General features: G+C 41.2%; 1 protein-coding gene across 1 annotated transcript; it reads right to left on the reverse strand.

Annotated features, from left to right (window-relative positions):
• Positions 1-7,929: 7,929 nt before the first annotated feature.
• On the reverse strand, positions 7,930-15,707 carry ggctb (gamma-glutamylcyclotransferase b). Its single transcript, XM_061081867.1, has 5 exons — positions 15,647-15,707; positions 10,114-10,238; positions 9,892-10,037; positions 9,641-9,773; positions 7,930-8,094 (listed from the first exon to the last, which is right to left on the reverse strand). The coding sequence occupies exons 2-5, from the start codon at positions 10,222-10,224 to the stop codon at positions 7,930-7,932; spliced, it is 555 nt and encodes a 184-aa protein (XP_060937850.1). The 5' UTR covers positions 10,225-10,238; positions 15,647-15,707.
• Between the last annotated feature and the right edge of the window lie 664 nt (positions 15,708-16,371).

A 16,371-nucleotide genomic window follows, 5' to 3' on the forward strand; every position in this document is an offset into this window, starting at 1 on the left:
AAAAATAAATTTCTGAAAAAAAAAAAAAAAATCTGGATTATTGTACACAGTATTATGATACAGCTGGAGTTAGATCGCCTCACACGGGGCACCATTTATGTTGTGCAATAGGAGTAGACTTGACGTTGGCTAATTATTAATAATCATGAAATAGGATTATTAAAATAATAAAAATTATCTATCAAAAATAATTAAATTATTAATTGAAGATGATCAGTAATCAAATAACAATAAAACCACTAATGAGAAAATAGGAATTATCAATTAGAAAGTACAAGCTGTCAATTAACAATGATAAGGTTATCAACCAAGAATAATGAAAATAATTAGTCTAAAACAATAAAATTATCAATTTAAGAATAATACTATCTATATTAATAATTGAGAAAGGGGGGCACCACCCTGGTTACCAGGGACCAACGATGTCAAGCTATAATTATCAGTCTCATAATGATAAATGTCAAATTAATAATGTCAATATTTTAATATTAACGATTACTTAATAAACAGTGAAGGCTTCTAAGTTCGAGCACAGGCGATCATAATCCAGCTGCAATCACATACATATGCACAAATAATCACAGACTACAGATACTTTAATTACAAAAGTATTTATTAAAAAGGGGAAATAAAGTTATAATGTTATTCAATGATTTATCATTTTAACAAGCTCCAATATTTCAAAGGTAAACACAGCAGCAGCACTTATCACAATTCAGAAAATACATGGACAACCTGCGGTCTACCTATGTATGTCTGTCTCTATGTGTGTGTGTGTCTGTGTCAAAGTGTCTCTCTGTGTGTGTGTGTCTATGTGTGTGTGTGTGTGAAATAAAGTTAGTGTTATTTAATGATTCATCATCTTAACAAACTCCCATATTTCAAAGATAACAACAGCAGCTTATCACAATTTAGAACACGCATGTAACCTCTGGTCCATCTATGTGTCTCTGTGTGTGTGTATCTGTCTGTGTCTATCAATGTGTGTGTGTGTGTGTGTGTGTGTGTGTGTGCGAGAGAGAGAAAAAGAAGGGGGGTGGCGATGACGCGTAGTGACATCACATCTAAGATGGAGGCCGATCATGATTCGTGGAATCAAGGCCTAAAAACTCTCAAAATGGCGGATTGACTACAAAACAAGATGGCGGAGCCGTTATGAATTTAGAGCCAGGATGGGAGGAGAGAGAGAGCGGAGGCGTGGCAATAATAGACTCAAAATGGTGGGTTAACTTGCGTTATTCAAGATGGAGTCTATGTTAATGACACCATGTGGCCGGAGCGCACACTGGTGGTCGTCACATGAATTACACAAAGGAAATTTTAGACAAAGAGAATTCTTATCTCTGCTTGGCTTTGGGGGCCGAATGGTTTCCAGATGTGTTCAGCCTCTCTAAGCATAGATTTAACTATGTGACATGACCTGTATTATAAATACAGGTCAGAAGTGTGTATAGGTCGGTTTAGAAGGAGAGAGAGAGAGAGAGAGAGAAGACATGTAAGGAGAGTTCAAAGAAGCTCTTAAAAATACGTCTGAGATGAGTTAACAGTGATTCACCCCTCAGCCCTCAAGCGAGCGTTGTGGGCCGAGGTTCTGATCGGTGAAATCACTGCAGACTCACACAGACGTTAACAGTGCGGGCGGAGGCGCTTCTCGCGGCCCTATTTACTGCAACACAAAACATTGCGATCCAACCGGAAGTAGCGGCTCGGAGTAGTGGCCGGCTAAAACAATGGAACACGGAAGTTCCATCAACAAAATACACTCAAGTATTAAATCAACACGCTACATATTAAAACTAACATCTGCCCAGACAACATAAGCCTCTTACTGTGACCGTGATTTCGTGGGTTGCATGCGACTTGGCGCGAATCCCCGGAGGTTCAGTGAATCGCTTGAAGTTTCTCAGACGGGCTCTCGTGAGCACCGCAGCTGGGCCGGAGCCGATCCGTTGTGCTCCGTGGCGAGATGAGGTTTCGTCTTCTTCTGCAGCAGCGGAGATCGTGCTGCCTCACAGGGACGTTCGGCTGCTTGTAGCCGTTGTAGATCGTGTGGAGAAAGAATAAAGTAAAGTCCGTGTGGATAAGGAAACAGTCTGAGATCGTCCAGCGAGCAATTTCCTGTTTTGGTCTTTTTAAGTTAAAAACAGGAAAAGTCCTTTTCAAAATAAAAACGTCATCTAAGGTAAAAGAAGAAATGAATGAAATGAATTGAAATGAACAAAACAAATGTCTTATCGCCTCCATTAGCTACTGAGTCGTGTGGTTAGACCTCTTGAGGTCAGAAAACAACTTGAGCAGCGTGGAAAAGAAGACAAAAAGAGTCTCTTAAAAATACCGAGTTAACTAGTAGAACCCCGGAGGGGTTCTGTTGTCGCTTGGGCATCTGAGTGAAGAGAGAGAGAAGTCTGTGAGTTCAGCCCTTTTAAGTCATGTCTCAGGTGACTCCCCCCTGGGAGGAGGGGTCAGGGGTCAGTGTGGCCCTCCAGCCAATTGAGTTGTCAGGATTTGGCCCCCAGGGGCGGGCTTACCGTGGGGGACCAGGACGTGATCTTTTGCCACATGGAGATAAGGGTCCATGCTGGGTTTTTAAATGTAAGGGGTTACCCGAGCCTGGCCTAAGGTTTTACGACCCTTTGTTCTAAGTCGGATCACTGGGCCTTGCCCAACAATATTTTGATTTTCATTCTCAAATCGTCGTTAGAGCACATCGATCCCAGATATATATGTATCTTACAATGTGAACAGACCCGGGACCTGTTTGATCAACATCGTAAAAAGATCAGCTTCAGATCCATCCATCTTATCCAGGTAGCTCAGGTATCATTCAGTCCGGCTACGTCCTGCAGACAGGAAACCAGGAGGTCCAAACCATCTGAGCTGGTCTGTTTCAATCAGAGGTGGATCTACTCTCAGCTCCTTCCAGATGTCAGAGCTCCTTTGGGCTAGCCCAGCCACCAAGGCTGCCCTTTTGTCTGGTTGTTCCAAGATCACATTTTTTTTTACTCTCACCAAAATGTCATGACCCAAAGTAAGGATTGGCATGAAATATACATTAACTGGTTATTTGCCTCATTTTGAGGAACAGGTCCTTCTGTGCAGTCTGGTATACCTTACAATCACTGTTGATACCTTCTTCACTTGAGTTAGTGACCCTTCATCATTTGTATGTTCTTAATTGTTACATGGCCCAGAAATCGCTACAGGATATTACAATATGCTTGTAGAACATATGGTTTGTGATTTGCGTGATCTTTTAAATGTTATTCCAAATTTACAGAACCTCCCACTAAATCCCCAAAGGACGTGAACAGTGTCTCAAACATTGTAAATGTGTACTTGAAAAGCTCAAAAGCAGTTCTTTTTGGATGTCTGGGTCACTCTTGCTAATTTACAGGCCTCACTGTTTTCCTTGAAGCCCCCCCACTAACTGTCCCAAAGAAAACGGCCCCATTCAGGTCCCCATGGCTCTCAGATGGTGATGCAGCTGCTTGTGTAATGACCCATATGTGGATTCTTACTGTGTCCTACTTAGCTGTTGTTGAGTCCCCCCTACACGAAAGACCATGTTTGTCAGGGCCTCTGGTGGCCAATGGGCTCAGCATTTACCACTCTGGGACAAGACAGGATCGTTTTTTCCTGTCTCATGATGTGATGGAACAAACTGAATGAACAAGGGCAGTATAAGCTGTGCAACACTGTTCTTACTTTAATACAACTCTGGTTTCCTGAGGTTTAAGACACTGAGTCTTCTCCACTGAATAAGCACATTAGGAGCTAGACCTAAAATAATTCATTTAGTCTGGGCTGCAGTAATCTCATCTGACAGACTCTTACAATGAGGACTCTACTCCCGCTGTTTGATTCAAGCAGGGACAGGGTGAGGTGCTGTTAGCAGAGATTTAACAAGAACCTACACAGTAACATTCCAACAGGGCTCCACATGATACAAGATGTTCTCAGTAATACTTGCAACAATTGCAAATTATAAACATTTATTTGAATATGTGTTTATATCACAGGTTTAAAGAATTTTCCAAGATTTTTCGGGATGCAGTATTTGTTTATGACAACTCCAGAAGCTACAAGGCAATCGCCAAAGATCCAGCAATCCCTCTTTCAGCCGTGTGTTAAAACGTTCATTCAAACTTATTTGTTTAGGGGTCTTGTACACTGTATGATAATTGGTAAATACAATCTACAAAGGACAGTAGGTGTGGATTGGGTGGGAGGTTTGGGGCAAGAGGGGGTAAAAATGGAACAAAATAGAGACTGTACTCCCAAGAAGTATACAAATATTTGCTGTTTCAGCAAACTGAAGTTGGCCAAAGTTCTGAGCAGACTTTAAATATCATAATAAACCGCTGTAAAGGATCTAACAAATGAGGATAAAAGAAAACAATAAGCATGACAACAATAAAGCTGCCTACAGACTTTCAGAATTCAGCAAGTTTATTGCCAGCCACACTTTGCAACATGGAATTAGATTGTATCCTCTATGAGTGTCAATATAGAAGAATAAAACACCATCAGCATGCGTTAGCTATCAATAGTGGGCAAGAAACAAATGCCTGCAGTCATGGTATTTATGCGTCTTAAAGGAAATAAAAGAGGAGGAGGAGAATATGGACCCAGTAATGAATGGATACATTGTTCATTCAGTGTATCGTGTCAGGCAACATTCCTAATTGGTTGGTTGGTAGATGTAGACTGTTACATTGTGAGATGGTCTTTCTACTATGATCATTTTTAATTAGTATTTCTTAGAATTAAAGAGTAATGCAGTCTCAGATGATATATAGAGCACTTCTATCCTAAGAGGAACATTTGACTGCTCTGTAGCTCCTGGTCAGTGTGAAAGAAACCTAGTGAGAGTCTCCAGGCAACTCTGTGCTGCTTGAGACCATGTGAATCTATGAATGCAAGTTGCAGCTGCACCGCAGAGAAGAATCTGTATTGCCGTGATCCCCACAGACAGGATAGCCGTCCGTCCTAGATACATTCCTCTGCCTCTTATGCTGTGTTTGTTTGGGATTTGGTCAGAACTCTGCTTGGGTGGGAAAGAGCCTTGAAAAACATGTCTGAAGTGAAGAGAGCATTTTTGGAGAAAGATGCTGCAGCGAAGTGTGGCTCGCACAGGGGGGCAGAAGAGGCATGTTTTGTCAACAGAAATGGAATTTTACAAGGGTCGTCTCTCATGGGGGCCAATCATTTGTCCTGTTTCCATAACCCAGAACAGCTTCTCCACACTATACAGGCCCGTCAGACATGTGCCCCAGAAAGGCGCTGGGGCCAGTTTATCTCCAAAATTCTACTCAATCTGCCAAACCAAAACATATATTACATTAAGACCCTTAACAGAGCAAGATTGAGAGAAAAATAACTCGCTTTGTTTTGGGAAAAAGAAACCATCAGAAACAGACTTGGGATTGGCAGCCATCTGCCCAGTTGAATTGGAAGGAGAAAAATGTGGGAGAGGGGATAAAGAAGACCAAGACTAGTGGCCTGTATTTAAGCACTGTCAGGCTGTACTGATAAAAATCATAGCCACCCGTCTGTGCCCTCTCCATTGCAGCAGCAGCAGCAGAGATTTACTCCTCCGGTACGATTAACCATTGTGATTCTCTACTATCCACCAGGTCCTTTAGGAGATTTCTTGGAAGAATAAGATGTCCTCCTATCAAACTTCCCGGAAAATGGCCCTCCACTTATCCTTCTAGGTGACTTCAACATACAGACAGAGAAGTCATCTGACCTATTACTTTACTTTCTTCCTTTGCTCTCTCACTTAGTCCTTTCCCCTCCTACTCACAAAGCTGGTAACCATTGACTATATTTTCACCAGAAACTGCTCTTCATCTAACCTCACTGTTACCACACTTCATGTCTCTGACCACTTCTTTATCTCTTACTCTCTGCCACTCTCTCAAACTGACAACCCTACCACATCAACAGACTCTGTACCTGTTTGTCGTAACATTATCTCCCTTTCTCCCTTCTCTGTTTTATCAGCCCTCCCTTAGTCTGAGTCTTTCTCACTCATGCATCCTAACTCTGCCACAGACACTCTCCTTTCTACTCTGTCCTCCTCTCTTGATTCTCTCTGTCATCTCACGTCACGACAGGTCCACAAGTCCTCCCCGGCTCTGTGGTTGTCTGACTCGGTGTGCACTGACAGAGCCACTATGCGAGCATCAGAAAGGAAATGGCGAAAAGCTAAACACCCTGACGACCTGTTCGCTCATCTATCTCTTCTCTCCTCTTTCTCTGCCTATTTCTGCAGCCAAAAGCTCTTTTTACCAAACTAGAAATCAATCCTTATTTTCGAACCCCAAAACCTCCTTGATCCCCCCAGTTCCACCTTCTACCAAGCCACTTTGCAAACTACTTAAAAAAAAAGATAGATGACATACGCTCCTCATTTTCAAATCCACCTTCTATAACTACATTTCCATCTACTTCATCCCCTTCATTTTCCTCTTTCATCCCGTCTCCAAATCAAGTTCTTACCTTGGTAACCACCACCTGCCAACCACCTGCCCCCTTGACCCCATCCCATCTCACCCATCTTATCAACACTTCCCTGTCAACTGGCTGTTTCCAAGGCAGGACACTCAACTGAGACTGACCTCCTTGCTGTCCCTGACCAACTTCACACTGCTAGAGCAGTCTCTCTCTCCTCTGTCCTTATACTTCTAGACCTTTTTGCTGCATTTGACACAGTGTACCTCCAGATTCTTATTTCCGCCCTTCATGACCTTGGTGTCTCAGGCTCCGCTCTCTCCCTGCTCTCATCCTACCTCAACGACCACACTTACCAGGTAACTTGGAGAGGATCTGTGTCTGAACCTTGTCCTCTCACTACTGGGGTCCCTCAAGGTTCCGTCCTGGGTCCCCTCCTCTTCCCTCTGTACACCAACTCTCTGGGCTCTGTCATTCACTCACATGGCTTTTCCTACCACAGCTAAGCTGATGACACCCAACTAATCCTCTCTTTTCCTTAATCTGAAAAACAGGTAGCCGCACGAAATCTCTCCCTTTCTGACTGACATCTTTCAGTGTATGTCCGCGCACCACCTGAAAATGAACCTTGGTAAACTGAAAGGCTCTCCCACCCACCACTATTACTTTACTCTACAAAATCACAACTGTTTGCTGTCCGGGCTCCTAAATTGTGGAACGAGCTCCCCCACGACATTAGGACAGCGGGAAGTCTACACATCTTCCGTCGCAAACTAAAAACATTTCTCTTTCAACTATAACTTGAACAAAAAATTTTAAAAAGCGATTTAATAGCACTTATATGGAACATACCTATAGCACTTTGTAGTCGGGCTTTCTTGAAGAAATTATACTTTCTTGATTATTGTTGCTCTGGGTTTGTACCCTCATGGTTTAATGCACTTACTCTAAGTCGCTTTGGATAAAAGTGTCAGCTAAATGAAATGTAAAATTGCCCCTGATAGCTGTGTGAATAAAGGGTAGGGTCAATCATATTTCAATAATATTTATATAATTAAATGTGTCAATTTAAAGAGAAAAATAAAATTTTAAAGGAACGTTTAACACACGTCTGAAAGAGGGATTTCTGGATCTTTGGCTTTTACCTCGTTGCCTCTGGGGTTGTCATATTTTTGACAACAGTATTTAGATGCCATCTTTGCCATTTTGAGAAAGACAATGAAAACAATAAGCCAAAATTCATTGGTATTTGGGATCATATTTTGTTTGAAGAACTGAGTGGTGGAATTATTCAAAGGGCCAATAAAAGGACACACATGACCATGCTGAACACATACGTTCTTTATTATATCTTTGGTTGACAGTGGTCTTTGTCATAGTCCTGACAGGTGGGATTGAGTTAAGCATGAAGTAAACAGTATTACAGGTTCTTTCCTATGATAAAAACTGGACCTGACGCAGGCGGAATCTTCAAGCGTCAGAGAGGTGGTTGGCCTTCTCCTTTGCTCTTCTTCTGGCTTTCTCTAGTTCAGCCATCATGGGCAGAGGACCCTCATACATGTTGGTCTTGATTGCTCTCAGCTTCTCCTGGTAGTCCCTTGGCAAGCCGTTCTGCTCTGCTCCCATCACAATCACCTGCAGTGGTTGACGAAGTTCAATATGTTGTGGTCAGCTAAATCCCACCCATCCATCCATTTGTCAGCACCTGTCAGCCAATGTTGACATATCTATGAAACAATAACCATATCAACAGCCCTACCCTCTCTTTGCTCAGTAGTTCAGGTCTTCAAATGTTTCACGTTAGAATTATTTTTCTATGCTATTACATTCATCTTCACGAAGCAGACATCTGTCTAAGGCTCTGTCTATGTCACATCCTCCATTCCCTGTAGCTGACTCAGACTGTAAATGTACAGTAGTCTGTTCACCTCTGCTCTCTGCTTAATGGACTCTTTCATTCTGCTTGTTACAGCCATGTAAGCTACAGTGTGGCAGGATACACAGATCACAATTCATCTGAGAACACCTAGCAGCTTTTACAGTAACAATGCCCAGTATAACACAGGGGACAATGAAGTGTACTCTTGCATTTACACTTTAGTGGACAAAGCCACGGCGTCCATCACAGCTAGCTGTTTTTCTCTGAGGCATGTTTGGAGCTCACACATGAACAATCTGGCATTCTAACTCACAAACTGTCAGATCTGTAAATCGACGCACGGCAGTGGGGGTGGGCCCCGACTCGTCTGACCTTTTGATCACACATTAGGTGATCAGGGTCGTGATCCCTATTCCAGATGCTTCACAGACAGAAATAGGTTGGAGGGAATAGTTTCTCTCGACCGGTTGCATGATGTATTTGTTTTTCCTACTAACTCACATTTCCATACATGCATAATTTGTTAGGATTGTACAATTGCAAAGTTTGCAACAAGTTGTTCAACAAACTGTTTACAACAGTGTCTCAGTTTTTGAGATCTACCATGTCCTATTCTTAAACCCATATGAGCTGTTCTTTATCATAGCAACAAGTAGTGTGCATAGGTTAGTGTATAATGTCTTAAGTTATAGACCAGTGTAACCAACTTGCTTGAGATAGGTGCAGTAATCGTATTGTAATCGTGTGGTCATATGATTGGAAATCCACCTTTTTAACACTTCAGACAAAAACTGAACATCAGCTTCCTGATTTAGGATTTACTGAGAACTGTAAAAACCACATTGGTTTATGTTAGGTGGACCATGAAAAGAACCATACTAATAATGTGTGATGTTATCACACTGAGGTATTTTCAACTGCTCTGTTTCCTGTACATTTGGTTTGGCTTCGTCTTTTTTTTTTAAGTTATAAAATAGGATGAAACCTTAATGATTGAAAGCTGAGACGGATTGATCAAGCAAGTGAGTTGGCATAAACTTGATACTGCAGCTGCACTCCACAAAATTGTATTTTAAATATGTACATCAGTAGGAAGCAAAGTCAGAAAGTACTGGGCGACACATTACAAGGTGATGGTTTAGGTGTTGTTATGGGAATTGTTAAGTAAGAATGTTATCGACCTTATCCATTAAAGTTGAATGACTGAAGAATTTGATACATCCACATCAGCCAAGAAGGAATCCCTCCTCCAGCGGTAAGTTCTCTGAGCCATAAGCATTGATGCAGTGAAATGTCTCTTACCTGTAGGTAATGGGGTGATGGTGGGGCGTACACGCAGCTGTTCATTATGTAGGTACGACAGTTGAGCTCCTGGCCTTCTGTGTTCACTGATACCTCCACAGGATTGTACCTACCTAATGTCACATTTTCTTGACTGAGTGTGTGCAAACACATGTACACAAAAAAAAAAAATCACATTTGGTAGCCATCAGCTTTACAGGAAAACATTCAAAAAATTTTTGGCATTAAAGAAAAAGATAAATGATAACCACCTGTCTAGAGACTCCAGATCAGAATTGTCAACTCTCCACACCACACCCCACACCTCTTCCCCTGGGCTGTGCTCTATGGTGGCCACACCTCCATGCCACCGGTCACTTGCAAGGCCTTTATGGTTCCCAAACACTAACTTAAAGTCCTGAAACAGAGAGATAGAAATAGTAAGTGTTCACATTTCTGACTGGAACCCTACTATCTTTGATATAAGACTGTACCTTGAGCATGGCCACACAGTTTACGGTTGCAGAAGGATTGCTGAGCTGCAGCCGCTCCTTCAGCAGGTTGCTACCATATGCAAAGTATAGGAAGGTGCAGTTATTTTCCATGTTGGCACCAGTTTCTGAGAGGAGGAAGACGAGAACAAGGAGGGTTGACAATGAACGGAGCAGAGTGAAGGTGGAGAGCAGGGTTTAGACACAGCTGATTGTGTGGAGAAGCAACAGGCTGAGGGGAGAGAGCTGGAGCTGCAGAGTGACAGAAATTAAGTACTGGCCTTCCAGCACTCACACACTATTCTCATGCTAATCCCCTGTACTGCCACACAGCCCTATTCACACTCACAATACATAGTTTGCCTCATGTGTTGAGCCAACAGTATTAAGCTACACAAACGCACGCACACACGCACGCACGCGCACACACACACACACACATAGTAAAAACACTTTACTTCTATTTTTCATATTCACACTTAGTCTTATCCTTCGATTCTTATCTTAACATCACGTTTGTAACTGCTATTATTATTACTGCTTTGCTAGTGTAGGTAATTCCTTTGCACTATCTATTGATGTATATTTTATGTCAAAACCGTGTTTGTAATATCTTTTCAACAATCAAATAAAAGATGTGAACCACCTTTGTAACCCTGCAGGAGTTATCTTACTAACTGCTTCACACTGCAGGCTTCAAGCCTTGGGTCAACCAAAATGGGGATGTCTGCCCACTACTTCATACTGTCATCTTATCTAATGTGGTGATTTATTGTCTGTTAATGTTTGATTGTTGTTCAAGTCTTGTTGTTGTTCTTCCCATCCAGTGACAAAGTCTTCTCATATAACAGATTAATAATAAACTGGTCATGTACAGGGTCACATGAGATTAATAACAACAATACTGACGCCCAACTGCTGATACCACAATCAAACATTAACACTCTAAAGCAGAAGTCTTCAACAGGGGGTCCGCGACCCCTAGGGGGTCCGCGGAGGTACTGCAGGGTTTTTTTGTTTTTTTCACGAATTTAAATGTCTTTCAATACACATTAACATGCATCCAACATATTGTGAGGCTGATTTGACCCTCTACCTGACAACCTCCATCCATCCAAGATTAGATAAGTTGTGTGCTACCCATCAGGGTCCGACATCTCACTAATGTGGGAGTATGTGTGCCATCCAAAGATAGCTTGAGGATTCACTGTTTCTTCTACATGTATGTTTAAAATAAAAACATGAATCTGTGAATTACTTTAATAGCTCAGTGTTGTATGCAAGATGTACGGTGGGTACGGAAAGTATTCAGACCCCTTTTAATTTTTCACTCTGTTTCATTGCAGCCATTTGCTAAAATCAAAATAGTTCATTTTATTTCTCATTAATGTACACTCAGCAACCCATCTTGACAGAAAAAAACAGAAATGTAGAAATTTTAGCAAATTTATTAAAAAAGAAAAACTAAAATATCACTTGGTCATTCAGACCCTTTGCTGTGACACTTATATTTAACTCAAATGCTGTCCATTTCTTCTGATCCTCCTTGAGATGGTTCTACTCCTTCATTGGAGTCCAGCTGTGCTTAATTAAACTGATTGGACTTGATTAGGAAAGGCACACACCTGTCTATATAAGACCTTACAGCTCACAGTGCATGTCAGAGCAAATGAGAATCATGAGGTCGAAGGAACTGCCCAAGGAGCTCAGAGACAGAATTGTGGCAAGGCACAGATCTGGCCAAGGTTACAAAGGAATTTCTGCAGCACTCAAGGTTCCTAAGAGCACAGTGGCCTCCATAATCCTTAAATGGAAGAAGTTTGGGACAACCAGAACTCTTCCTAGACCTGGCCGTCTAGCCAAACTGAGCAATCGTGGGAGAAGAGCCTTGGTGAGAGAGGTAAAGAAGAACCCAAAGATCACTGTGACTGAGCTCCAGAGATGCAGTAGGGAGATGGGAGAAAGTTCCACAAAGTCAACTATCACTGCAGCCCTCCACCAGTCAGGGCTTTATGGCAGAGTGGCCCGACGGAAGCCTCTCCTCAGTGCAAGACATATGAAGCCCCGCGTAGAGTTTGCCAAAAAACACATGAAGGACTCCCAGACTATGAGAAATAAGATTCTCTGGTCTGATGAAACCAAGATTGAGCTTGTTGGCATTAAGTCTAAGCGGTATGTGTGGAGAAAACCAGGCACTGCTCATCACCTGCCCAATACAATCCCAACAGTGAAACATGGTGGTGGCAGCATCATGATATGGGGGTGTTTTTCAGCTGCAGGGACAGGACGACTGGTTGCAATTGAAGGAAAGATGAATGTGGCCAAGTACAGAGATATCCTGCAAGAAACCTCTTCCAGAGTGCTCTGGACCTCAGACTGGGCCGAAGGTTCACCTTCCAACAAGGCAATGACCCTAAGCAGACAGCTAAAATAACAAAGGAGTGGCTTCGGAACAACTCTGTGACCATTCTTGACTGGCCCAGCCAGAGCCCTGACCTAAACCCAATTGAGCATCTCTGGAGAGACCTGAAGATGGCTGTCCACCAACGTTCACCATCCAACCTGACGGAACTGGAGATGATCTGCACGGAAGAATGGCCAAGGATCCCCAAATCCAGGTGTGAAAAACTTGTTGCATCATTCCGAAGAAGACTCATGGCTGTACTAGCTCAAAAGGGTGCTTCTACTCAATACTGAGCAAAGGGTGTGAATACTTATGACCTTGTGATATTTCAGTTTTTCTTTTTTAATAAATTTGCAAAAATTTCTACATTTCTGTTTTTTTCTGTCGACTTTTTTGATTTTAGCAAATGGCTGCAATGAAACGGAGTGAAACATTTTTGAAGGGGTCTGAATACTTTCTGTACCCACTGTATATTTATAAATGGCAGTGGCATGGCCATCCTGTACCTTGCACATGTTTAAATCCAAAACATGAATATATGAACCTGTGTAATATTTGAATAGCTTAGTATTGAATGCACAATATCAGGGTAGTTATGTTTATACATGGCACTAGGCCCAGTTTAATATAAAACACAATTTTATACAATATATATAGTAGGGGGTCCCTGCTCCATCTCTCCACCTGTTTGGGGGTCCTTGGCCTGAAAAACATTGAAGACCCCTGCTCTATATTTTTCCTAAGATTTCTATGGTACTATTTTCCATGTGAAACAGTTGGTAACTATTTAAAATATGCCATATATAAAAGTTTACTTTATGAGGAAATAACATTTAGCATAAGATATTATAATTATATTTCCTCCTGTGATATTGACCAACATCCTTTTTCATTCACTAAGGCATTTTTATCAAGGCTAAAAAAGAATAAATACATAACATATAGCTTATGTTTAAATATCTATAGTAGTTTGCCATATATAAAAGTTTACTATATGAGGAAGTGCTATCTAGCACAAGTTATTATTATCATATTTCCCCACAGGAGGAAATTATTTGATATTGACCAACATCACTTTTCATTCACAAATTCCTTTCACAAATCACACAAAGAAAAATACATATATGGAAATACTTGACACTGTTTTGAATGTGCAGTGTTAGAAGGTTTATCATATGAGCAATTACGGAATTAAGACTTACATTTCCCCACAGCTACAGTACAAAATGGCTGCCAAGATGGAACGAAAATCTACCTAGCCGCTGAAGTTATTTCCATGATTCAGGGCTCGTCCCCTATTGGTAAGTGATGAGGTTTACTACAATATAGGCTAGGCCAGGGGTGGGCACACTTTTTGACTTGCGTTCCAAAATTTGACAGAGGGGCCGGGCCAGGAACAGATGGATTGAGTGTTTTTGTGAACTAATATAAATGACATGGAAAAATCATTACATGATTTGGCCTTTACCAAGTAGCAAAGCACTTATTTGCAAGGCCATTTAACAAAAACTTGCCTTCAGAGAAAGGCTTGCTAGCCTTTGCTATTTCGAATGCCCCCAAAAAACATGCCTTGGTAGTTGACTCTTTAATCGCAGTTTGTCTGTGAAAAAAAGGTTGCTGAGTCTGTAAATTAGTCGCCAACCTCTGAGCTGCAGCCACCCGTTCTTGCGTTGACTGCTTGCTAGCGTAGTTAGCATGCTTCGTAGCAAAGTGACGGCTGATGTTGTACTCCAGGAAAACTGCGACAGTTTCTCGGCATATCAGGCATACAGCCTTCGATTGGACTTCAGTGAAAAAGTATTTTGTTGTCGACTCCGTGTTAAACACTCGGCACTCATTGTCCACTCTTCGTTTCCTTGATCCTCTCATTTTACAGAAGGGCTCAGAGGGCAAAGGGAAAAAGTGAAGGGAGATCAGGTGCCTTTTCAAGCCCTACACACCACACTCCCGGGCAAAGTTAATTTAGCTTACGTTTTTATCCAAAGCGACTTAAAATAAGTGCATTTAACCCCGAGGGTTCAAACCCAGAACAACAAGAATCAAGAAAGTACGATTTCTTCAAATATAAAGCAAAACTACAAGGTTCTATAAGTACGTGCAATTTTAGTGCTACTAAAATGTTAGTTTCAACAAAAAAAATTTTTTTTTAATTTAATTTAACTTTGCCCATGTCTGGGCTAGTCTGTAAATACTGAATAATTATTCAGTCTTTTTATTCAGTCTTTTAGTCAGCAATTTAGTGAGCAAAATAGCGAAGTCCATGAAGCTAGCATATAGCAAAGAGTGGAAAGACTCCAGAATCTGCAGCTGTTAACACTTTGGGGAACCCTGATGTGGCTTAATAAAAGTGACCACAAGTAAATTAATGTTTTTTCAGAATGATCATACATTTGTGACTATACACCTCAAAGGGTTTAAATGTTTTTCTTTTTGGAAGGAGATGCACCTGACAATTCTGACACCGATCAGTCCTCATCCACTGAAAATGACAAAGAGACTGTCGTTGAAGAGATGAAGCAGCATGTACATGGCCAAGACTCGTTTCAGATGGAGCAGACAATACCTTAAACACTCCGTTAATGTTGTTGAAGATGCCAATCAGACACATCCACACCATGAAGAGGACCTATCTGATGATGATGCGATCCAGACTATACCCCATCCTGTGATTAGTTCTTTGAAGGTGTGATCAAAGACCATCCAGAACTAAAGGAGATCAAAGATCAATTCATGTGTCTACAACATCAGTAAGAGCCCAGCAAAGAACAGCTGGAGGGAGAAGTGAGGAGATGCACATGCCTACTCAGCATTATGTTTAGTTAGTTTATACTTTGTTGGTGACAGAGTTGAAGGTTTAAAATTGCTTAAGTCACAAAGGCATGTTCAAAAATTCATTTAAAGTCATTTATTCCTCTTTTTTTTTTACATAATTGACAGAGATTGTTATTAGTATGTCAACAGTAACCTATTTTCATAACCCTTTTGAGTAGAATTATTAATAAATATCATATATTCAATATTTGGTAAATTTTTTTGTGTTTTCTGAAAAACCTGAAAAAAATACTTGTGCCATTGGTTTAAGAGGGTGACGTTACATTAAAAAATGTGTGTTGAGGTTGAACATGTACTTACAAGCGATGAATCAACTTGTTGACGTTAACTTGAACAGTCAAGGTAAACGCTTGCTCTGTTCATTTGCTGTGGTTGGAGACACTAGGAAAAGACCGGAAAGGAGACAGCAGTTAAAACCTGAAAAGTACAGTGTTAGCAATAAAAGTGAATATAACTACACCCACATCCCGCTGAAAACATTCAATTCTTACTTTATTTTACTTTACTCTTTTCTGTTAAATTACCTCTGAACTCACCCCTGTTTGTTGGAGGAAGCGGGGTGGGCCACACGATTCCCAGCAGGAGAGGGGAGTCTGGAGATCTTCAGATAAATTTAAGGCTGAACTCTTCCTGCAGAGAGAAAAAATATTTTTTTAAATATTTTTTTTCTCTATTCACGTTGATGTATAGAGAAAGGGTGTTTTAGCTTTAAGTAGCCCACCTCTAAATGGATAATTCCTACGATGCTAGGAGACATAGTAGTACACGATGGATCACACATGCACAGGAGTGTGTAAAACAGTCTTCAGGGGACACAGCAGTGATCTCCACTAAAATGACTGGAGAGGAAAGTCATGTTTTTCACTATAACTGGAAATCGTGATGAAAATAAAATGTTACAGTTTCAAGGCTCTTTGATTTCCGGGACAATTTGTCTCAAAGTATCTTATTTTGCTCACAGTTTAACCTAAAATCTATGATGGGCAAAGAATAATATCAGTATAGATAAATAAATGAATAAATAG

The sequence above is a fragment of the Limanda limanda genome, chromosome 11 (assembly GCF_963576545.1).
Source record: "Limanda limanda chromosome 11, fLimLim1.1, whole genome shotgun sequence".
NCBI lineage: Eukaryota > Metazoa > Chordata > Actinopteri > Pleuronectiformes > Pleuronectidae > Limanda > Limanda limanda.